This window comes from Scylla paramamosain, chromosome 2 (assembly GCF_035594125.1).
Source record: "Scylla paramamosain isolate STU-SP2022 chromosome 2, ASM3559412v1, whole genome shotgun sequence".
Taxonomy (NCBI): Eukaryota; Metazoa; Arthropoda; class Malacostraca; order Decapoda; family Portunidae; genus Scylla; species Scylla paramamosain.
Window position 1 is genome coordinate 38,455,976 of NC_087152.1, and position 23,341 is coordinate 38,479,316.

General features: G+C 39.5%; 2 protein-coding genes across 3 annotated transcripts in view; one reads left to right on the forward strand and one right to left on the reverse strand.

Annotated features, from left to right (window-relative positions):
- Positions 1–605: 605 nt before the first annotated feature.
- Positions 606–6,864, reverse strand: LOC135114738 (oligoribonuclease, mitochondrial-like). Of its 2 annotated transcripts, XR_010275658.1 has the most exons (6): positions 6,462–6,864; positions 3,989–4,150; positions 3,285–3,378; positions 2,953–3,082; positions 2,116–2,270; positions 1,481–1,594 (listed from the first exon to the last, which is right to left on the reverse strand). XR_010275658.1 is itself a non-coding variant. In XM_064030721.1 (5 exons), the coding sequence occupies exons 1-5, from the start codon at positions 6,642–6,644 to the stop codon at positions 1,453–1,455; spliced, it is 711 nt and encodes a 236-aa protein (XP_063886791.1). In that variant the 5' UTR covers positions 6,645–6,861; the 3' UTR covers positions 606–1,452. The 2 variants fall into 2 exon arrangements, 1 of the variants encoding a protein (XP_063886791.1); XM_064030721.1 differs by lacking the exon at positions 2,116–2,270 and having other exon boundaries at positions 606–1,594; positions 6,462–6,861.
- An 8,554-nt stretch (positions 6,865–15,418) lies between these two features.
- Positions 15,419–23,341, forward strand: part of LOC135107493 (mucin-2-like) — a 26,156-nt gene continuing 18,233 nt past the window's right edge. Inside the window, exons 1-7 of the mRNA XM_064017436.1 lie at positions 15,419–15,503; positions 16,182–19,828; positions 20,058–20,203; positions 20,348–20,724; positions 21,132–22,102; positions 22,616–22,883; positions 23,133–23,341. The exon at positions 23,133–23,341 is cut by the window's right edge and continues 385 nt beyond it. Of these exons, the coding sequence (XP_063873506.1) occupies positions 15,419–15,503; positions 16,182–19,828; positions 20,058–20,203; positions 20,348–20,724; positions 21,132–22,102; positions 22,616–22,883; positions 23,133–23,341 (5,703 nt within the window). The remainder of the gene's footprint in view (positions 15,504–16,181; positions 19,829–20,057; positions 20,204–20,347; positions 20,725–21,131; positions 22,103–22,615; positions 22,884–23,132) is intronic.

Below are 23,341 nucleotides of genomic sequence, written 5' to 3' on the forward strand. Positions count from 1 at the left end.
TCCTTCATTGATCAGGGATGCTTTTCAGATCTTTGTATTGTTCTTCACCAATAACATTCACAGCTTCAATGGTACAAGATTGTCAATACCATTATGGATGTTTTAGTAATTACAAATACAAAATCCATAAAAAATATAATGTACTTTGTGCAATTCAGTGTTAATACATCTTTTCATATATATATATATATATATATATATATATATATATATATATATATATATATATATATATATATATATATATATATATATTATATATATATATAAAATATATATATATATATATATAAAATATATATATATATATATATATATATATATATATATATATATATATATATATATATATATATATATATATATATATATATATATATATATATATATATATATATATATATATATATATATATATATATATATATATATATATATATATATATATATATATATATATATATATATACTCCAAGCACCATCTGTCGCATGTCTCCTGTAAACATGTGTTTTTGTTTTTTTGTGTGGTACCTCTTCCAAGAACTCCCACCACCAGGGGAATGGCCATGATAGCATTCCACTGGGTAGTAGCTGATAGCCTTAAAGCATATGGGAAACATATATTGAGTAATTGGGAATATACACATTACCAAGACTCTCAGACATGACTAAGCCATCATCCAGGTAGCTATGGGTGCTTCCCAAAGCTGGACTTATCCACACATGAGGTGAAGTTAATGTCAGTTGCTACTCATCCACAGAAATGCAGGCACAGAGAATTCAATGCTGCAACTATGAATTCTCACCACTGCTAGAATGGGAAAGCCAGATGATAGTAAGTAGATCCTCAGCCCAATACCACCCTTAGATAAAATATAGAAAAATAGAAATCATACAAAAGATGGCATACAATATGGTAGAGGATATCAACCATCACTTCTGCATGACCACTTCTGAGACCAGCCACTTTTGATGTCTTCAATATATTGTCATTCTTCAATACTGCCCCTTCACTGTCAATAATATAGTACAATACAGAATATTGCACAATAATATTGATCATGTAGGGTCAGCTTACCACATTCATATCATCCACACTGAAATATTTACTAACAAAGAATAACTGTTTTTTTTTATTCCCATTGTTATTATACCTTAATTCAATCAATCCTGTTGTTACCTTCATAAACAAACTGCCCAAATCATACTTTCTAACTGAAAAATCAAGAATTTTTTTTTATTTTCTCAATTTTCACAATGACAGGTACAGAAGTAGAGGGGATTTTTATGCTACTCACACCAAAAATATGACAAAGGCAACAAAGAGATGAAAGGTTTATCTTGACAAAAATCTTTTATCAATATAAAATAAACATGTAATAATCACAGTATAAAAAACTAATCTGGAAGTAAATTACTTAAATCTCTTAGCAGAATTCCAGACCTACACAGTTAGAGTTGTACATTCACAGCATTACACAATGTTGCCTTGTAATATTTCAGCTCTTCAATGCTCTCCCGCACTCTTTCTATTACTTGTGTGTTGGATTCATTTGGGATGGGAGCAGAGTTGAACTCATCAGGATACCAGCTCCTGAAACAATTCCAACAAAAGCTTAATTAAGAAAACTTTCAAATGCTGAATAGACATTCCTTTATGATCTGATGAATGAAGACCATAAGCCATAATCACTTCCTTTCAAGTTGTTCTATTCATTTGTAACAGATGGCAGCTCTCCAAGTTTCAGTTATATGCAACTTTCTTTTTCAGTTGTGAGGGCATGACAATCAAGACTGAACAATATCTACATGTGCCTTGGTGATCATCCTGGCCTGATTAGTAATGTGCTAGATGTGCATGTTTACCCTTAATGTCCCTATGGTGGTTCAATTCCGAGTGATGTGCCTCTCATGTAATCTATTCCACCTCCAGTTCAGTTCTCACTGTTTCCACATATTCAAAAGCTGAAATTGTGGAAAAAATAGTGTCCATGATGGACATGTCACCAAAGATTGAGCCGCTATCAAATTGCTCAAAGTGAACACACACAAATCAGAAATGTTACCACTCAGGCCAGAATGATCACTTATGTAGTGCAGTCTGCTTCTTCTCACCATTTCAGATGCCCTCAATCTCAAGTCTCCTCCTCAACTCCACACTTGCTGGGCCTTCTCTTAGTTACTTGTTCACCATCTTCTCAGCAAGCTCCAATGAGTTGATATCACCTTTAACAGCCTAACTGATGCAGGGGTTGCAGCAGAAACTAGCTCTGCAGTCAGAATTATGAGTGCCTTGAAAATATTTCAGGGAATGATTTCCCTACTAATAATATGATTACCACTACCAAAAAACATCATACTGTTTAAATGCATAGTGTACAATCTACCTTCTGCTCTAACTCCTGCAACAGACAAATAGCCATTGTCAAAATATATCAACATACTGCAGGCCATCATTTCTAACATTAAAACTTTTGGTCTGGTTTCATTTAGCTCCCACTGCATGTACTACTGATCAAACTGACAACAAATATTGTCCATCCAATCTACACACTAAAGAGACAAGAAGGAATAAACATCCACATTCCTGGGAGGAGTAAATTCATGTGGCAATGTGCTTATCTTTGACATAGGGGAATCGTCAGCCATGTAACAATTCATTCTATTTTCCTCTCACATATACTTTTATAATTCTCATCTCATATTTTGTTGATATTAAATGCACATCTAAGATAATTAATTTTAATTTCTTGTGTCCAATCTCTGATTCTTTTTCTGTTTTCTTTTGAAAATACAAATTTAAATGTCAAGAATAAAAAATTACAAAGCACCACTATATTAAAGGTCATTAGTTCTTTTCAATATATATCTAATTCCAACAGATTCACAACATATCTTATTTTATGACCATAAAATTAGAAAAACATAATACTTGTGTGCTGCTACACTTACTTGCACAACTCCTTGACACTCTTGACATCCACAACACGGTCCTGAAGGTGCTCCATCACTCTAGGCAAGTACTTCACCAAGAACTTCTTTTTGTCAGCATTAACAGAATTGCCTGCTAGTGGTGTTTTGTCTGAAAATAATTCATATATGTATATAATTTGCAAAAGCTAAAAAGGTATATATACATGTAGTAATCCTTAACTTTGATGTCAAAAGAAAAAGAAGCTAAGCAATACTCCATTACAAATTAAATTTTCTACTAATGAAATATGGAAACATTAGAAGCATGTCTGCTTTGAAGTACAAACACAACTGAAGAAATTTTCATATACCTTTTTCTGTGTGGTCTCCCAGAAACTTTAGCAACTGGTCCTCAGCAGCCTTGAGTGAAAGGCTACTTTTCTTGCATCTCTCAATGAGTCCAGTCTATCCAGCCATTAAAAGAAAACATATAGCTGAAGGAATATTCACACAACCAAATCCTACATACTCAAACACTTCCTAATGCAGCAGATACAAGAACCTCTCCAGAATTCATGTTTCAGGTGCCATAACTGATAAAGAATTTTAATGACAAAATAAAGATATTTGGGATTTTATGGAAGTCCCAGGAAAAAAAAAAAAGAAATAAAGCATAACAAAACATGGAAGTAAAAACATTGGCTGAGAAAAGAAGGCATAAGCAGAATACTTAATGCACTTAAGTGATATACAGAATTAAAATAACAAAAATTACAAGACATTAGGGCAGACAGGAAGCTAAATGAAAAGGTGAAACTGTATATAAAGGAGTAAGCAATTAAACTGAAGTGTAGGGTAACAAAAGAATAATTAATATAGAAACACTTTTTTTTTTCCTCGCAGCCTGTGAGAGCACAATGGGACAAAGGGACATGATAAAACTCAGAACTGGTCTCCCGTACATAGCACTTTTACCGAGAGCTGGATAAAAGACCAATTCCCTGAGATGCTAATGAAAATTACATGAATTTACATACAATTGAAAATATGTACAAAACAGGAAATTAATGCCTACCTTGGTGTGCTGGTCCTGGTATGGTTGCTTCATATTTGTGATAAGTCTGTCCTCCACCTTAAGGACAAGGTTGGGGCTCTCTGCCATCACATTGAGCAAGCTGTTGGTAACCACCACTGCAACCTCCATAATTGTGTCCTGATCCACATCAAGCCCAGTTGTCTGAAAATATCATATGAAGATCATAAATAGTTCATATTGCCAGCCTAAGTCAAGAATCAAATAGTTGTTATGGCAATTAAATAAAAAATCAAATAGTTGTTATAACAATCACTGCAATTATAAAAGTCTGCACACAGTATCTAGGTTAAGACAAACAACATACCATCTACTCAGATATTTAGCTCCCTTCATCATGGACTATGCATTATTACCTGGGTGCCTCATGTCTGGACTTTAAGATTTATTCCATAACTGCAGCAAATGGCAGTCATACATAAAACATTATAAACACTGTATGTAAAGAGGTTCTAGAACTTCAACCTGCCACAATTATTTATGTATTTACAGTGCCTGACATTGAATTAGTCTGCCATGGGTGTGGCAGACCAATTCAATATCAAATTTTGCTTCACCATTGAAAGCAACTTAATATTACAGCAAAGCATTATGCCGCCACTCTGTGTAGACACAATAACATTGATGCAATTTTTGGTCCCTCTTTTGGTTGAAGCAAAATCTCATATTGAGCTGGCTGCCAATACCATGAGTGGACTAATTTAATGTCAAGCACTGAACTTTTTGAGTTTTTACAAACTCATTTGAATTCTGGAACCACTGTAGTCTCTGATGGTGCTTACTGAAGAAGCCTCACTAATGAATTAAGTAAGCTGTGGCAAATAATATACAAACATGTCTTAGATGTCATTCATACTGACTGGAAAAACACATGTAAAATCACAGTCAAGTGAAAGAGAGGAGAGATTAAGTTAAGGAGAGGTGTGCAATTTTTTTTCACTACTTACAAACTTAGCTCTGTGCATCTAAATCAATATGAATGTACATTGTAAAGAAACAATACCCTCATATATTGTGTATGTGAGAGATTTGTGGGTCAAGCTGGACTTCATCAAGTCTATACGTCATCTGACTAACCATGTGATGCCAATAATCAAGACAGCAGTTACTGCTGGTTCATCTACTCTTTTTGAATTCATTCATCATTCATTCATGATGATGATATTTGTTTTTGAAGCTTTGCACTTATTTACTTATTTCTGACACCATTTTGTTGGTCTTTAATCAGCTGTCATTGATATAAGTTAGTGTAATAATTAGTCAACACTATTCTGTGGTATCCAAGGGGTGATAACCCTCCTGGGTGGAATCAGGTTATAACATTTGGAAAGATTTAATTTTTCTGATTCTTTTAAGATAAAAAACCGAAATACACACAACAATTATTTGAGTTATATGACTATGAAACACGCACAGCAGTTGATGTGACTTTGAGGAAATCTGTCTCATGGTTAGAGTAAGAGATTTATATGTTTGATTAGAATTAGTTTTGAAAAGCCCATCAGTCATGTAGCCAAGAGACTGATGCACTGCAGATGGCATGAATCTGAGGAGTTGTGAGGCAAAGAAGTTTTTTTCTGGTTAGTGTTTGTAGTATGTATTTGCGTTCCCCATTATAAAACCCTGCTCTACCACCACATACCTCAAGCTTGTTGTGCAATGGGAAAGGGATAAAAAAAAAAGAAAAATAAATAAATAAATAAAAGCATTGTATGAAACTGCAGTTCTACCAGGGAAAGGAATTAATAGTTAAGCATTATGTGAAATCAAGTAAAGCAAACTAAAAGTCTACACTTACTTACTAGAGACTGAGAGGAACAGATGGAAACTTTCAAGATTCTGCATGGAGCAAATGACCCTGATGCAGCAGCTTCAGATCTACCGAAGGGAATACAAGCAAAATATACACAAACATGACACCAGTCGACAAAGACCAAGCGCAAATGTAAAGCATGTCAATAATCATAAACATGTAAAGATCAAAAGAGAATAATAAATGCTCTAAATGTCATGATGTAAAATAAAAAAATAAATAAATAAATAAAAATTGCAGAGGAGGTTATGTAAAGGACTAGATTAAGGACAACTGATGTAGGACTAAGTTTTTGAGATAATAACATGTCATGAAACCCGAACAACACTTGCATGCAATCAGAACAACCCTGAGTCTGGTGTTTGCATTCCTCCCTCCAATCCTTTCTTTTCTTACTGGAAGTGACAGAAGGGGAAGCTTGGATAGGGAGTTACTAACCTAATACAAGGCGAGTGAGCAATTATATATATATATATATATATATATATATATATATATATATATATATATATATATATATATATATATATATATATATATATATATATATATATATATATATATATATATATATATATATATAAACTATGTAAGCCAGAATTGACACTATCATGTTAACCATTAGAGGGCCACTTGACTAACCTCTACGTCCACCCAGGCAATCTTTTCTTTCAGACTGGGGTCCTCTGCCTCCTCATCAGAATCCATCTCGTCATCCTCCTCTTCCTCTTCACCTAAGTCTTCCGCGTCCTCCTCTTCCTCGGAGTCCATGCCCTCCTTCATACCCTCTCCCTCTTCCGGGTCTTTAGTGCAGTCAGAGGACATGACCTGCGATTAGAGCAAGGTTAGGCAAATAACCCCACTCCCCAGTGAGCCAAGTGAGTCCTCTCCACGGTTGCCTTACTCGTCAGAGCTGCGCCTCTCTGCCTCTCCCTGTTGTTGCCGATTCTTGCTGCGCTCTCTGAATATTCCAATAATCTGTCTTCCTCGCTAACGCGAGCCTCATGTGATTCGATTTTGCTGACACCAAGGACTTTATATGTTATGGGTTATGTGGCTTCTGTTGTTTTTAATCATGGTTCATAGCAATTCCTGTGATTCTCTCTCTCTTGATTATACTAATAAAACTAGACTCATATAATGCTCATTAACATTTTATCGAAACTAGTTACTGAAATTACTATAATCCAGTTAGCCTTCTCTTCTAATCACCATTAAAACAATGTAAAACACCCAACTTGGTATATGAACATGTCATTATAATTATGTGTTTGGCAACTCGCGCCATCTGCCACCCGATGGCTTGCCTTCAGCCAGGGACTGTCCTGTTATTTGTTTATCCAGGACTTCCCACGACTGTCATTAGTGGATACAATCTACTTATTATAATGAAACGGCTCATCTGAAAAGAATGGATTGTTAAACGGTAAATTGTACTAGAGTCGTAATTAGTCAAAATGGAAGTGTGATCAGTGCATTCCATGGATGTATTATGTATGGTTCATTATAACTCCGTGGTGCATTCATCTCGACATGCCCATGCAACCCATCTGCCATGCACATGCCTCAATGTTGCAGGGAAGTTATGACTCCCCTATTTTATGCAATTTCCACAAGGTGAGATGAGTCCGGAGCACTAAATCCTCTGTGGTCCGCTAAATTCACTGACACTAGTCTACTTTACACGAGTGAAAATGAGTTTTGATAGGAGAGGAAGGCCACTTGGAAAGTGGAATGATGGGGCAAAGGAAAACAACCGTGAAATCGGTACTAATAGAGACGCAGAGCTTGAACGAGTAAAGTAGGAGTGTCTGGATAGCTTGAGGTGGAAGCACATCTGCCTCCCCGTTGAAGGACACTCCAAAAAAGAATGACAGATATGGGCGGTACAGTAATAAGCCTTCTTATTCTCAGGTGCATTACTGTCAAGTTATATAGAGTATTTTATCCTATAAAGTGATGAGGCACTACCATTACTACAGATATGCATGTTATGTTTGCTGCATAGTATTCCTTTCTTTGCGAGTTTAGTGATAACGGTATCATTGAAATGTAATCTTACTCTATCTTTCAGCATATTATAAACACACCCATTATCGAGGACACTGATTTTTTTTTTCATTAAACTGTCTAATATTGGCAATTCTTAGCTTTAGTCTTATACAACTGAAAAGAACTTCGATTCGCCTTCATCTAATACTTTCATTTCGTGTTTCCTCCTTCATATGTTTTCTTCACATTTTTTTCCCGAGGTAACTTCCTTTCTATTTTAATTTCTTATAAATTTAATTCTTCATTCTTGTTTAGTTCTCAATAAATTTGTCATCCACCTTAATTGTCTTTTGTTTGATGCGGAGTATAAACTTCTTACCTTGTTCGTATTTTGTACATTAAATCTGTCGAAATATTTAAGTGATATAAGGGATATAACATAGGCGATGTCGATAAGATCCTCATAGTTCAATGCAGGGCCGGTGCTAGGAATGGCGGGGCCTCTACTTTACAAAGGTAAAAAATTATGTATGTTTATATTTCGTGTAGTATGCTTGTCTTTTAACCAAAATAATATAGTATGTATAATAAATTAATAATGTGAGGAATGATAATTTCTCATTCTTCATTTTACGTTTTCAGTAGTGGTTTATTCTCTTAGAATACAGAAAAAAACTTCAAGCGGTAACTCCGTCACCTCTGGCGCGGGGAGGTACGGGGCCCAGTTTGATAAAATTGGTCAAATAGGCTTAAAACCGGCCCTGTTTCAATGTCGATAAACTTAGATTTAATATACAGAGTAGTAGATGAATGAACAGACTCGGTATTCAGACTGAGTCTATGGGAAACTTTAAACAGGGACTGCCACATGTAGATCTACCAGCTTCTTGTATTTTTATGTATTTATTTATTTATTATTTTTTTATTGACATCCAGTTTACATGAAATATTTGACGTCGTAAGCTTTCCAGCTCCAGCTTTTAATTGCAGCAACAGGAATCGTTTTAAAATGTAGAAATAAAGTAATCCAGAAGCCTTTACTCGTTGAGAAGCAGTAGTAGGTCACTGAGAGTCCGATCCAATATACGAACCTAACCCAGTTCGCGGAGATAATACTTAGTTGATCACTCATGCTTGTCATCTGTAATGTTCAGGTAATTTACCTCATAGGGAGAGAGAAAGAGAGAGAGAGAGAGAGAGAGAGAGAGAGAGAGAGAGAGAGAGAGAGAGAGAGAGAGAGAGAGAGAGAGAGAGAGAGGCTGGGAAAGGAAGCGAGGAGGAGGGGAAAGAGAGGCATGAGAAAGAAGCTGTTGTTATACTCTTCCAGTGCTTCCAGGGTCTAATAGCCCCGAATTCTGCTCACGTCCATCATCGCCGCAGCTTCCCAGTGACTCAGCGTGATGACTGGGGGCGCACCTACAATGTTGGTCCCATCAACAATTTGAGGCAGTCCCAGACAAACAGGTGTGTGCACCGGCTGCTGCTTCTGCTCCTCAAGGGTGACAGTGCTGTAAAACCAATGAAGCTTATGACTCTTTCTATTTTCCTTGTATAAGATATAGTGGTGGTAATGTAAACACAGTTCCTAATTGTCTGGGGTTCCCTTCTGAAAATGATAGTGTTGAATATCAAAGTGTGTTGAAAAGGGAACAGACTATTGACTCTATAGAAGCGATTAATGAAGTACAGGCCGAGATGAGCGAAGCACTTGTTACACACCCTGCAGTGGTCACTCTATCTGCCTTCCTTCACCTCTGTGTCGCAGCCCAGCCCCGTCGGAACAATCTCAGTGATGGTAAGTATTGCTACTGTAAGATCAACGTAGACTTACACTTTACAAGACTATGTTTCTTATAGTATAACCACCTACCTCAATTTAATAACTTGGTGTTTAGTGGAAATATACTTAAACGTCATAATGCTTCAGTTCCTAGCCACCTATTGAAGTTTGTTTCTGAATTTTTTTTGCTGGCTCCTTTAATCTTGATGAATAGCTTGGTTGTATGCATGTATACGGCAATGCCTCCAAGTACCACAGAGCCTCTCAGAAACACCTACCGTGGGTTCGAATCATGACTGAAACTTATCCTGTTATAGTCTTTCTCCTCTGCGAGTTGAGTGGTAATTACGTAACATAACATTTTGTTGTGGCTTCCCAGCACAATGAGTCGGAAGCAAGATGTAACGGTAAATGCGAAAAAAAAAAACTTAGTGAGACATTGCATCATGTAGACTCGTGCATCGTATTCTCGGCTTCATTAATACTTCGTCTCACGACGCTCGTTCACGAATTAAGACGTTTTAATTTTCTTTTCACTCCCACAAAAAAAAGAAGAAGTTATTTTTCAATGAAAAAAAAAAAAAAAAACGTATATGAAAAGAATTTTCTTGAATGTTTCCACTCTGGTGTTAATCACGTGCATTTTTTTTTAATAACTTTACATCATTAATAGAAATGCTGCATACTCATAAACGCCACATGCCGACATAATGTACTGAAAAATGATATCTGCAGTACATGGCGGACTCTCTCTCTCTCTCTCTCTCTCTCTCTCTCTCTCTCTCTCTCTCTCTCTCTCTCTCTCTCTCTCTCTCTCTCTCTCTCTCTCTCTCACTATGATACTATATACCATGATATTTTATGACTTCGTGCCATTATTTTTTCTTACATTTTATTACATCCTGTATTTTTCCTCACATGTGTGCATGATTATTTTTATCAATCTTTATTATGATACTATTACTTTTCTCTGACGTCCTCTACTATCATATTCATATTTTTAAATGATTCTGTATCTTACCTCGCCAAATTCAAAGATGTTTTCATGATTCTATTGATAGATTAACAAGTATTCTGCATATTGAATGGAGAGAGAGAAAAAGAAGAAAAAAAAAAAAAACGCGAGAATCTGACGGGGCATTTTTGTGGCCTTTGGAAACAGTCCTGATGAGGGAACAAATCACTCGACATTAACAAACGTATCCTAGATCCACAAGAAGCTGGAGGATCACAATTAAACTCACACACCAAACATCCTTCCTGTGACACACTTCCACTCTTTAATCATGATCTCAGCCTTATATTGTGCATCACAGTCTTACGGAAAGGAGTCCAGGAAGCATATCTCCAAAGTCTGGAAGAGTAGGTGCCAATCCCTATTGAAAACACTAGACTGGTTTATGATAGGTTAGGTAAGGTTAGTTTAGAATCAATCTTATAATAACCAACAGTAACTTTGTGTGGAAATCACAATAAGGGCATTTCCGAGAATATTTTGTAGCTAGTTTCCGAGTTACAGTCGAGCGTCTTCACAGGTGAGCGCAAAATACTCCCATAGGCTTCTGAAAATGCGTTCTGAAACATATTTAGAGTGTTCTGGTCAGCTGGTGTTCATAACAATATCTTAATCCTACTAATGTTTCCCTTTTTACTCTTAGGCGACATGCTAGAATCCGTTTTCTTCTCATCAATGCCACGCTGGTCCAACTCCTCTCTTGTTCCTTCCCTACTCTTAGTGGTCTTCACCGTGGTCATGCGGTAAGTTTTGAGGGAACTATCTCAAGGCCACTTTCCTCACCCACTTGTTCACACCGTCACTGCCTTGGTACAGTCATGGTGATAAACAACCCATGACACTTACCTCCACTGTGTGTAGCGTTTATCCTCAACTTTCCTTCCACTGTACTATGCAACAATTCACTGCACAAAAAGACACTAGAAAAAAAAATTACAAGCATTTGCAAGAAAGAAAATAAAGAATGAACAGGTTTTTGCAATATATAATCAATTTAATATTTTAGAGGTGAGTGTATGAAGAACAAAAATGAATGTTTTATGATTAAAGAAGGATGTGTCAAATAGTAAAAGAGTTAAGTCCTCTGATCTCTTTAGAATCTATCAGGTGTCAAGTTTGGTAAGGAGACTGTCGGCGGGTCAGAGGATGTGTGACTGAGGAAAAATCTTGAATACAGTGGGAGTGAGCGCAGAAGTTACTGTACTATTGAACATGATTCTCTATACAACAAGAGAAATACATACCACACATGCATCCTAACTTCACTAGGTGTTCCTTATATATATATAGTGCATTGGTATAAGGTATTGGAAAATTTTTGAGAATGAATGAATGAGTGTTCTGGTAATACTCAGCAAGGTATTGAGCAAAAAGCATCGCTGCATCACATGACATTCCATATATAAAGTCTGAATGCTTGTAGTTGGGAAGACACGCATTCAGATGGACAGATGACGAAAAAATGAAATAGAAAGACATGGATGGACGGACAGACAGATAGATATGTAAAGATAAGCAGATGTATCGTACTGAAGACTAGAAAAAAGATAACTGCACATGCTATATCAAAGCGAAAACCAAAGCCCACCACTGAGAGGCACCGTTCTAACCACAATTCGGAAACTCGGACGTAAAAAAACATAATAATAATAATAATAATAATAATAAATCCTGAATCTTACCATGTTCCTGTATGTCTATATATATTGGATCATATCTATCTATTTTTGTACTAACCTTGCTAACTATCCCTACTTATCTACCTAATTACTTACCTTCCTGTCTATCTGTCTTTCTTTGTACAAGTATGAACCTTTGTGGCAGCAATGAACCATGCCATACGTGGTTGCCAAACTCAGCCAACATATGGTACAACGATGATGCACTAGTTCACACCTTAAGATATTTTGTGGTTGTGGTTTTTTTATTCATTTTTTTTTTTATAAGACCATAAGAAAATAAGAGAAGTTGCAAGAAGCCATCAGTCATACTTGTGGCAGCTCCTGTGTGAAACATACCTACCTGTTTCCATTCATCATCCCTATCCGTAAACATGTCTAATCTTCTTTTCAAGCTCCCTAATTTCCCTAAAAGTGGCGCATTCTAGTCCTTACCGTGACGGTTCGCCTGAGAGAGATCCCCGGTTCCCTCCACTGTTGTCACTAGCTTCCTCAAGTTAATCATACTATCACTAGTTTTAACATACATACAAGACCACTGATTTCTTCATCATAATATGGGGACCTTGGGTTTGCACCTACAGCACCCTTCTAGCTCCCCGTCGCGGCAAGTGACAGACCACCACCCCGAGAGGCAGGACACAACCCCCGGCTGACACTCGGTACCCACTCACTGCTGGGTGGACAGGGGCATGGGTGTTAGGAGATCGCCCATCCTTCTCCTCTCCGCCCAGGAATCGAACCCGGGATATCTCGGTTGTGAGTCGAGCGTGCTGACCACTGCACCACGGAGTACCCGTTAAGGAAGTGGTTCTCTCTCTCCCTCTCTCTTACTTGTTTTTAATCCGTTTCTCTCTTTTAACGTTTTGATAGATGATGTACAGTACCTCCGTGCGTGAGATTGTAAACCAAGTCGTTACCTTTTAATCACATTTTGTTCGCGTTTTGTAACTTTTTGGGCAAACAAACAATTAATCATTATTATTATTATTATTATTATTATTATTATTATTATTATTATTATTATTATTATTATTATTATTATCATTATTATTATTATCATTATTATTATTATTATTATCACTTGTCAACCATATCACGATAAATTACAATAGATCGGTTCTCTTCCCTCATGGCATGTATATTTGGCACAGTCGCTTAAATTTACAGTGTCAAATCTTGAAACTGAGGAGCAACAATATCAGTGCTACATCTGGCTGTGTCGATAGTCAGGGAAAAGAGACAGGCGTGGGATGGGTGGGGGAATTTCTACAACAAAAATGTGCTACTCGGTCATCGCTAGTGGCCACAACATGCTTCAAGCTCAATTGCAGTACGGTTCAGCTTTTTCGTGGTTATTTCCTGTATTGCCGGACTGAAGGTGTTTTCATGCTGGTGTTGTGTGTCACGCTGAGGGGAACCACTACTTCGTTACTCCTTGCCGGCCTTCCTACTGAGGCTGGTTGATTTATGGCAGCAACAGCACCGCCAATCAAAGCCACACCGTTATGAGGTTAATTGCGCAGTAACACACAGTTTAGTCCCCGTGGGCAGGAAACCACTGAGCCCGTATTTTGAAACGTTATTGTGTCACAAGAATTATTTCCAAAGGCCACAAAAGTGATTGGTCAGGTTTTCACATTTTTTTTTTCCTTCCTTACTGATGATGCTAAATTCTTCGTTAAATTACTATTCCAATAATGAAAACATCGTTGAAAATCATATTAACATTTATTAGAGGTTGTTAAAGTAGTCGCGAGATGAGATGCCGAAATGTTTGAGAATGGGGTCCCTAAACACACACACACACACACACACACACACACACACGCACACACACCGAGATATACATTTTTTGGCTCTGTTTAATCCTAACGATGTATTTCTTTTTATTTAAGATTACTCAACAATACCTCCCATGGATATGTATACAGATGTTTGTATTATTATGTTTGTTAGTCTCTCTCTCTCTCTCTCTCTCTCTCTCTCTCTCTCTCTCTCTCTCTCTCTCTCTCAACACTCCTAAGACAGTGGCTACAAACTCAAAAATTATAAACTCTCTTGACGGCTAATAATTTCTTTCCTTAATTTAGCTTCATGGAAGTCAGTAGTAGTAGTAGTAGTAGTAGTAGTAGTAGCAGCAGCAGTAGTAGTAGTAGTAGTTTTAGGATAGCAAATATATTTACTCTAGGGTTACAATACTGAATTACAACTAATTAAACTAATTATAACTATTAATAACATATCATTTCGTGTTTTGTTTTCTCTTGATAGCTGTTATTTTTATCCCATTAAATAATTGAGGGTATTGTGATTATTATATTTTTCTCTCATTTAGTGGTCCACATGCAGGTCACGGATCATATACTGTATATTCCTGCACTGAGGCATCAGTTTGTTCTACTTATTCGTTTTCCCTTCTTTTCTACTGCATTTCAAAGGCAGTTCACTTGAGTCAGGTCTTGGAATAGAATTGTGACTCTCTCTCTCTCTCTCTCTCTCTCTCTCTCTCTCTCTCTCTCTCTCTCTCTCAGATTGTTTATCTTTAACTCAATAACAGAGACTCACGAAGAAAATTTCAAAGCGAAACTGCACCAGTGTGTTTTGGAACTGACAATGCTGCAACGGTGAGCGGAAACTAATCAGTGGCCACGGGGTGTCTCTCGTCTCGGCTCGTTAGTGGGAGTGGCGCGGCTACTCTGCCTCGGATTGTTCCTCTCAGCGTAATGTGACGTCTCACAGCTGGAGATGTAGTAGCTACCTGGAGTAACGGAAAGTGCCATTAACTTGAGTATTATCAACACTAGTGAAAGTTCACTCAGGTGGGTGTTCCCCGTGTTATTTTGCGGTGACACAGTCTTTCCTGGCCGTCTTTGTGGCCGTCTTACTCCACGCGCAAGGAGGATCGACTTCCATGTACTCTGTTATTAACTGATAAACTTCATTGATTGTAGTTCTGGTAATTACGTAGAGAAAAATCTGAGGGTTAAGGCGTGATATAAGTATTACGACAACACCCACGACTCACACGTGTGTGTGTGTGTGTGTGTGTGTGTGTGTGTTCAAGTTCATGTTCAAATCTTTTTGTTGCCACTCAACTTCAATACAGGGAAACAAAGCTATTTTATCCAGGATGACAGGCACGGCCCACAGAGCCAAGACTGCGTGGATGAGAGTGAACGAGATAGCTCAGTCTTTTCCTAAATATTCATACAGAGGTAAAATAGTTATACAAATTTACTGACACACACACACACACACACACACTTAGTCACACTTAGTCACACTTAGTATATAAAGTACATAATGATACCTTAATTATTTTAACTGTAGTGTATACGTATGCTGTTTTATTTTGTTTATTCATTTTTTTTTTTTTTAGTATAGACAAGGTGCTGGTAAATGATTTTTTCCTTGTTAGTATTATCATATAAGAGTTCCATAATTATGGTCCGATCAAGAAAAAAATTGTTTTCATTCATTATAGTACACTGATATGAACAGTGTAAGTTAATATCACTGTATTATAATAATGTCAACAGTTTTTAGTAAAGGGCGAGTCGAGTTTCAATTAAGGTTTCTATAAATGCATAATGTAAGGAAATATTCGTGAACATAAACGAATCTTCATAACATTTGAGTTGAGTATAGCACATGGCTTAAAGGGTACAGCTTCAGGTTGCTTTAGATTTTATTTTGAGCCACTGACTGTTTAAGAAATGAATGTCAAGAAAATACAACCCCAGACTGACAATTTATATAATTTTATTCTAATAAATTTCTGGTTTCATCTGCGTAAATTGTGAATTGTAGCTTTGTTCAAATTTGCTCTTAATCATATCAACACGTAAGTATTTATGAATGTTCTTATCCTCACGGTGAAATCTACGTTTCAGATTCGTTGGTGTTGGAGCTGCAAGAGCGTAACACAGAAAACGAGAGGAATTACAGGAAGGTAAAAAACGTCAACCAGCATGGCTCACTAAAAGAAACGGCTTATGCTCTATCCTTGCCGGCACTTCCTAATTCTGAGACAACTTTAGATCTTCATGCAGGAAGGAATAAATACAACAGAACGCAAAATGGTGTAGAAAGGAATGGCAGCCAAAGTCAAATACAGAAATTCTTTGAGAAAACAGCTGCAAATAATTCGAGGATTCACTTAATGCATGACGACAACACTACTCAGAAACTGGACTTAGGCACGACGACTGCCATACGGTTCAATTTTTTTAAGACCACTTCAAAACCGGACACAGCAGAGGTAACCACCCACCAAGTGAACATAGACAAAACAACTGCTGTACAATCCCACACTACCAAGACAACCACTTCAAAGCCAGACACTACAGAAGCAACCATTCACCAACCAGATACAGACAACACGAACATTACACCGCCAGACAGTACCAGGATCACCTCTTCAGGACCGCATACTACAGAAGTAACCATCCAACAAATGAACCAAGCTGAGACGACCACTCAGTTACTTCATGCCCTAGAGACGACCACTCACCCAGTAGGTGTCAGCACAACACATAAAATTGTGTCACTTGCTTCATCCACAGGTGTCCCTCACCGTGTCTCTCCCATATTAACTTCAACCTCAGTCATTTCGAACCATTCTCATTCACGTGGTAAAGTGGAAACTCCTGACAAGATGTTACTGGTTTCTTCAACAATCAGCCCTCGCTTCTTGGAAGGTACTGCTTCAAGGTTCCTCGCGACTACTTCTCAAACCCCATTAGGACCCGAGGTTTCTTCCTTCTCTGAGTATTCTCAAGGTAATGTGAGCAGATCTGAAATGCAGTCTGTACTTCAAGGATCTGATTTTATTTCCTCGCCATCTTCCACTCCAGCTATGACCGCAACGGCACTTCAGGAAGCTCCTAGTAATTTTGTGTTGTCAGAAGTCAGCACACTCGACTCATCCACTCCCACACCAGCATCATCACCCAGTTCTTGTGCTCCTTGTCACACAAAGGAGTCTGCAACATATGAGGTAGCACCATACAAATTCAGTATATCTTCACTTCTGGAAAAGATAAAATCAAGGATAAACTTTGCCAATTCTTCAACAACTGAATCTTTAGGAAGATCCTTCACTTGGCCTCCCATGCACCTAAGCCTGCAGTCTCAGCAGCAACATCCCTTCAGTCTCAAGCGTTATCTGGAAAGCATTATAGGTGACGCGTCGGTGACAGGCAATACACTGCTCCCCATCAATACAGTCACTGAGCCGATCACTAACCCCTTCTCTGCACCAGCCACTGATGCAGACATCTCAAACTCCGTAACAAGGAGCATAGAGAACTTTGAAACTTCTGTTACAAATATTCCTTACATAATTCATCATCCTTACTCTGCGATTGTCTCTCAAGATTCAAGCCAAAGCTCTAAGAATGGTAAATTCTCTGAGCAGAACTTCAAGCTTAAATTTCCCCAGAAGTCTCACCAGAACAATTATTTAGCAGATCGGTGGGGATACAGCGACGCTATAGAGAGCCATCACCATCCACACAGTCCAGAAACAGTTACTGGATATACACTGGGAGGACACTCCGTGAGTTCACTTGGCGAAACCCTTCAAAGCATGAACTTTCCTAGCAGTGGGCTATTATTCCCCTTTGCAGCACAGTACCTCACTCCTGGCCATTGGACGTCATATGATCTGCATCCAACAAAAAGTGTGGCCTTCCCTTCAATAGTCACCACACGCCTCATACTGTCAACTCGTCTCCCAAGCAACGATGGAGATGAACCGTTCTTCACCCTGATTTCACATTCAAACAAACATGAGTCCCAAACATCTGAGATGTTTGGGATGTCCCCGCTACGATCGCCTCCCAACCCGATTCAATCAGGTCTTACTCGACCTGAACTGACTTCTCTTTTAAATGAAGATGGAATAAAGAAGTATTACAGTGATCCACAAAGTGAATCAAACTTAGTGACAGAAACAATAGATTCTGAAATAAAGAAATTTCAATCAATACTGATAAGCGCAGCGCACAACGTCCTTCCCCAAAACTTTACTCGTGTGGAAGTTCTCAGCTATTTAGTTAGCTTGATGAAACTAGCAGCCTCTGGTACGAACAGTACACTTCGAAACCAAAGGCCAACCAGTATTCAGGTTCTAGACCTACCAACGATTCCTTCAATAATTGAACAGGTGTCTCTTCCATTGACGTCCCTGGCGAATTTGAGTACTTCATTGGAGGCCTCCCCAGACACTGTCGTTACTCTCACACACACTGTCACAGTGATCCCTGACTTCTATAACTCCACCACCACCATCACACCCAAGCTATCGACAACTAAAGTCACTGCAGTCACAAAAAACACTTTTTTAACTGACTTCTCGTCCATCACCGGGATACTAACAGAGACTCAACCCTCCGTTGCATACCTGCATGACCATCTGAAATATCCACCAGCGGTTCCTCTGCGAGAAAATTGGGTGACTCAGAAAAAAGATGAATCCTTTCATCGTTTCAGTGAACTTACAACAGTCACAATGATCAAACCTCTCGGGCAAGAAGTCACTGAATCCATTTCAGAAAATGCCATAGATAATGCAAGACCTCAAATAACTGGCATCAGTCACTTCACACCAACACCATCCTTCCACTCACAAGAGGCTAACCGACCAAACAGTGATGAAGTAAAAGAGGGACTGCATAATTTTTTGAGAGTATCAGATCCATCTAAAAATAGTAGATGGATCTATAGTCCTAAAACCTCAGACGGCGCTTCATGGAATAGAACAGATAGTTTTCAGGCATCTGTAAATATGGTACTTAGTAATAAAGATATGGTGTCGATAATGCCAAGTTACTTAGACAGAAATGTTCTACCTGGAATGGCAGAAACAGATTATCGTGTGGTGAATGTACTGGTGAAGATAGAAGCCACATCACCCTCTCCCACGCCACAGATTACGATCAGCGACCGTCCATCATCACCACTGCAGCCTTTTCAATTACTCTCTAACCATGTTCATAAGTCATCCCCCGAGATCACCAGCAAGGGTGGCTTGATATCAAGGTTGTCTAATGAAAGCTCCTCTGTTCTCAGTCTTCATCACGCAGCATCACCAATGCAGAATTTCCACTTCATCAGTCCCACATCTTCTTATGATGGATTACAGAGTCCCGGCGTAGGCACATGGAATATTCTTATTCCTTTGACCTTGTCCCAGAAATCCCTGCTTGCTCAACAAAGCAAGATACCTGCGAGTGAGAACACTTTCATTAAGACCAGTCATCTGATGCACTACACCCGTACCATCTCTGAGGAGTCTCCTGCACAGACTTACGACGCACACTCATTTACGAAGAGGCTAACAACAAGCACTGGATTACTGTCACTCCCCACCTGGAACCAAGGAACCTTTCATAATCACAAGACGACAACCAAGACAACCAAAGTGCATTCGTCCATTTGGCGCAGTTCCACTCCTTCCATCACAGCCTCTCCTGTAGTCCTGACTTATTTGACGGAACAGAGCACGACTAAGGTGAGCCAAGAGGGGGAGAAGCTGGTAGGCGCCACTCAGCCATCGCCAGAATCTGCATACCATCAAATATACAACATTCAACAACGACTAAACCAAACGCAGCAAGAAATAGACCATGCACAGCAAAAGCTTAACAAGAACGAACAACAGAAGGAAGAAAAATACCATTGGCAAACAAAAATACATGCTGGTCTGAGTCAAACACTTCATCAGCCAGACCAGACACACCTTGGACAAGATGAGTACCCGGCAGACCAAACACACCATCCACAAGACCAAAGCAAGCAAAAGGAAGATCTACTGCAAGCACACAACCAACCATACCAAACACAGCGCAGACCAGACCAACCACAGCACCAATCACACCAAGCACAGCACAGACCGGAACAAACACAACATGTACCACACCAAACACAGCATTGGCCACACCATATAAGTAATCAGCAAAACCCAATAAACCATCGACCGTACCAAACACAAAACTGGTCTGGCCAAACACAACATCGACCAGACCAAACACAATACTTGCCATACCAATCACAGCATCGCCCAGACCAGACGCAGTACCAGCCGCACGAAACACAGTACAGGCCAGGTCAAACTCATCCCCAACCAGACCAAATACGACACAGACCAGACCAAACACAACACCAAACAGAGCAAACTCAGCATCGATTCAGCCAAACAGACCACAGGCCAGATCAAACACAGCACCAACTGCATCAAGCACAACATGAACCGAAATGGACACGTAACCAACCAGACCAAACACAACATCGACGAAACCAGACACAGCACCAACCAAACCAAACACAACACCGACCACATCAAACTCAACAGTGGCCAGACCGATCACAGCACCAGCCATACCAAACACACCACCAACCATACCAATCACAGCATAAACCAGACCAAACACAGTACTGGCCAGACCAAACACAACACTGGATAAATCAAGCACAGCACCGACCAAACCAAACGCAGCATCACTCACAACAAACACAGCATCAGTTACTTCAAACACAGAGGCATGAGAATCAAACACTGCAGAAGTTAAACCAAATACAACAACGGCCGGACCTAACACAACAACCAAGCTACACAAAGGGCCGACCAGATCTGTTACAGCACCGACCGTACCAAACACATCAGTCGTACCAGACACAGCATCATGCAGACCACGGGTACCATATACTAAGCAAAATACGGTTTCAGTCAAATAAAGCGGATCAAAACGCAAATGGAGCCCAAATCCAAGCCTCAAGCCTCTTAAACAAACCGTCCTTAACTTTGTACCATTCCAATGGCTCCCTGTCCCATGTCTCAGCACCCGAGCCTGCTGAAGTTAGTTCATGGCCTGTGTTCTTGGAGCAACCTAACACAACTTTAACCAGTCTGTTTCCTGACCCATCAAGCTTCAGCCAACTTCTAGTTCAACTGACTGGTCGTCCCCTGATGCCATGGTCATCTTTCAGCGCTTCCATCCTTCCGACCACATCTCGTCCACCGCCTTTCATCTCACGTCCTCATGAAACTTCACGCCCTTCCTCACAAGAGTCTGAGATGAACGCTAGCATGGCGCAAAGTATACAACCACAGATGCTCACCTGGTCCTCTGTAGACGTTCAGCCTCTACCTCTCTCTCGTTTCTCCCAGCACACAGGAAGTCGTCCCCTCACTTTGGAGCAAAGACCCACGCTCGGGGATGCGCATGAGACTCATAATTCACTTCGAACTCCCAGTCCTGTCTTCATATCTCACAAACCTTCCGATATCATAATGGCTTCTCATTTACAGTCAGAGGCTTTCGAAGTCACTTCTGGAAATCATTATTCCAGACCTTTTTCCGCCTCTCGGCTCCATTCCCTTACAACTGTTACACATGAAGTTAAGCACAGCCCATCTATTACCTCAATCGTGAGTTACAGCCTGAACTTCAAGGAACACACAGATGAACAGTCTTCTCCAATCTCTCATATCCCTGCAACTATCCCATATCTCCAGCCTTCAAATAGTGCATCAGAATATTGGCACCATTCCCACAAACACTCTTCAGGATATAATGACATTGCCGCAGGTGTCACTAAAAATCAGATCAATGTCGGGTATACTAGGCCGGAGAGTATCCACACAACGACGACTGTCATTCGGCCTTTGCCTCCCCCTCAGCCTCTGGTCACTGAAAGGAGTTCAGAGAAGGTCACTTTTCATCTGCAAATCACGTCCACTGTCTACCCTGCAACACTGGGCGATGTCTCTGTTACTGTGTCTCCCTCCTTTTCAAATATTGAGTCCGACGTGAGTTCCACTCCTTTTACATCCATTCCCATGTCCGTCAACCGAATAGCTACGATGTTTTCCTACAAGGACTCACCCTCTCCTTTACGTTCATCTACAGCTCTTAACAAATTATCTTCACAAATAATTTCGAGCTCCTCACATAGCCCTGAGTTTGTCTCCGGATTGATCCTCTCTCCATCCACAATTTCTCCTTCCCGCCCTAGACACACTGATGTGATGGAATCTCCTAACCCTGCAAGCAACACCGTAGATGAACAATCTAACAGAAGATGCTCAGAGGCCCAGTCTATACTTCAGTTAAAACCTCACGTAATCTCACAAGTAACAAATAATGCCTCCAGCCCTTCCACTTCCTCCGAATTCACGACCTCAACTAATTTGGTATCCATTCAGACCGTGCTTCCGTTACAACTCACAACAATTCGTTCACAAGGTAATCCACATTCCCCTGTACACGACTTAATACCTGCAAGTGAAGGCCTAATTCAGACTCATGTGCATCCGGTGAAGGGTGCGTCTCAGAGTGAAGGCATCGAAGAAGAATCATCAGCGATCTCACCTTCAAGACATCCGGTCCATCTGGAAGTGGTTAACCGGCACACCTTGCTTTTATCCAAAAAAGACATCGAAACACTGAAGCAGAAATACGAGACTCTTAAGAAAGGTGATGGAGGCAACGAATCATTTCAGGTGATTGAAAAGTTCCAGAACTTCCTTGACGGACTGTCATCTGCTCCGCCGCCTCATGGGGCACAGATCCTTATAAATCAGAAACTGGGTAATTTGAAGTATCAAAAAGAAACACAAACTCTTTCTGCATCTTCCCTCTCTCCTCACCAACAAGAGCTGACTTCTTACGTCAGTGACAAAATATTTCCTTCAGCAATTGCCCTTGTTTCCACAACAGTGCGCACCCTGAGTACAGATACATCTACTTCCACCTTGCCAGTCTATCTTACATCGTCGAAACCCTCAGTGGCTCCGTCCACTCTTTCTAGCCTCATAGTAACTCATCTACCCAATACAGAACAAGTGGTCCGTGGCTCCTCCCCTTATGCCACCAGCACCCTCGCTCCAATTAACCAACGTGATCCTATTAACTTCTACAGTTTCTTAAGACCGTATTCCACACCTGGAAACATCACCATCAGTCTGAGTTCCACTGGGGAACCTACTGTTACACCATCCACTATAGATTTAATGCAGTCCTCAGCTACTTTGTCAAGTGAAGGCAGC

Coding starts and splice junctions, on each gene's coding strand:
- LOC135114738 (XM_064030721.1), bottom strand. CDS start 6,644: ATGTCCTCTGACTGCACTAAAGACCCGGAAGAGGGAGAGGGTATGAAG. Junction 3,379..3,988: donor ACCAGGACCAGCACACCAAG/GTAGGCATTAAT, acceptor ATGGCTGGATAG/ACTGGACTCATTGAGAGATG. Junction 1,595..2,952: donor AGTGTCAAGGAGTTGTGCAA/GTAAGTGTAGCA, acceptor GAATTGTTTCAG/GAGCTGGTATCCTGATGAGT.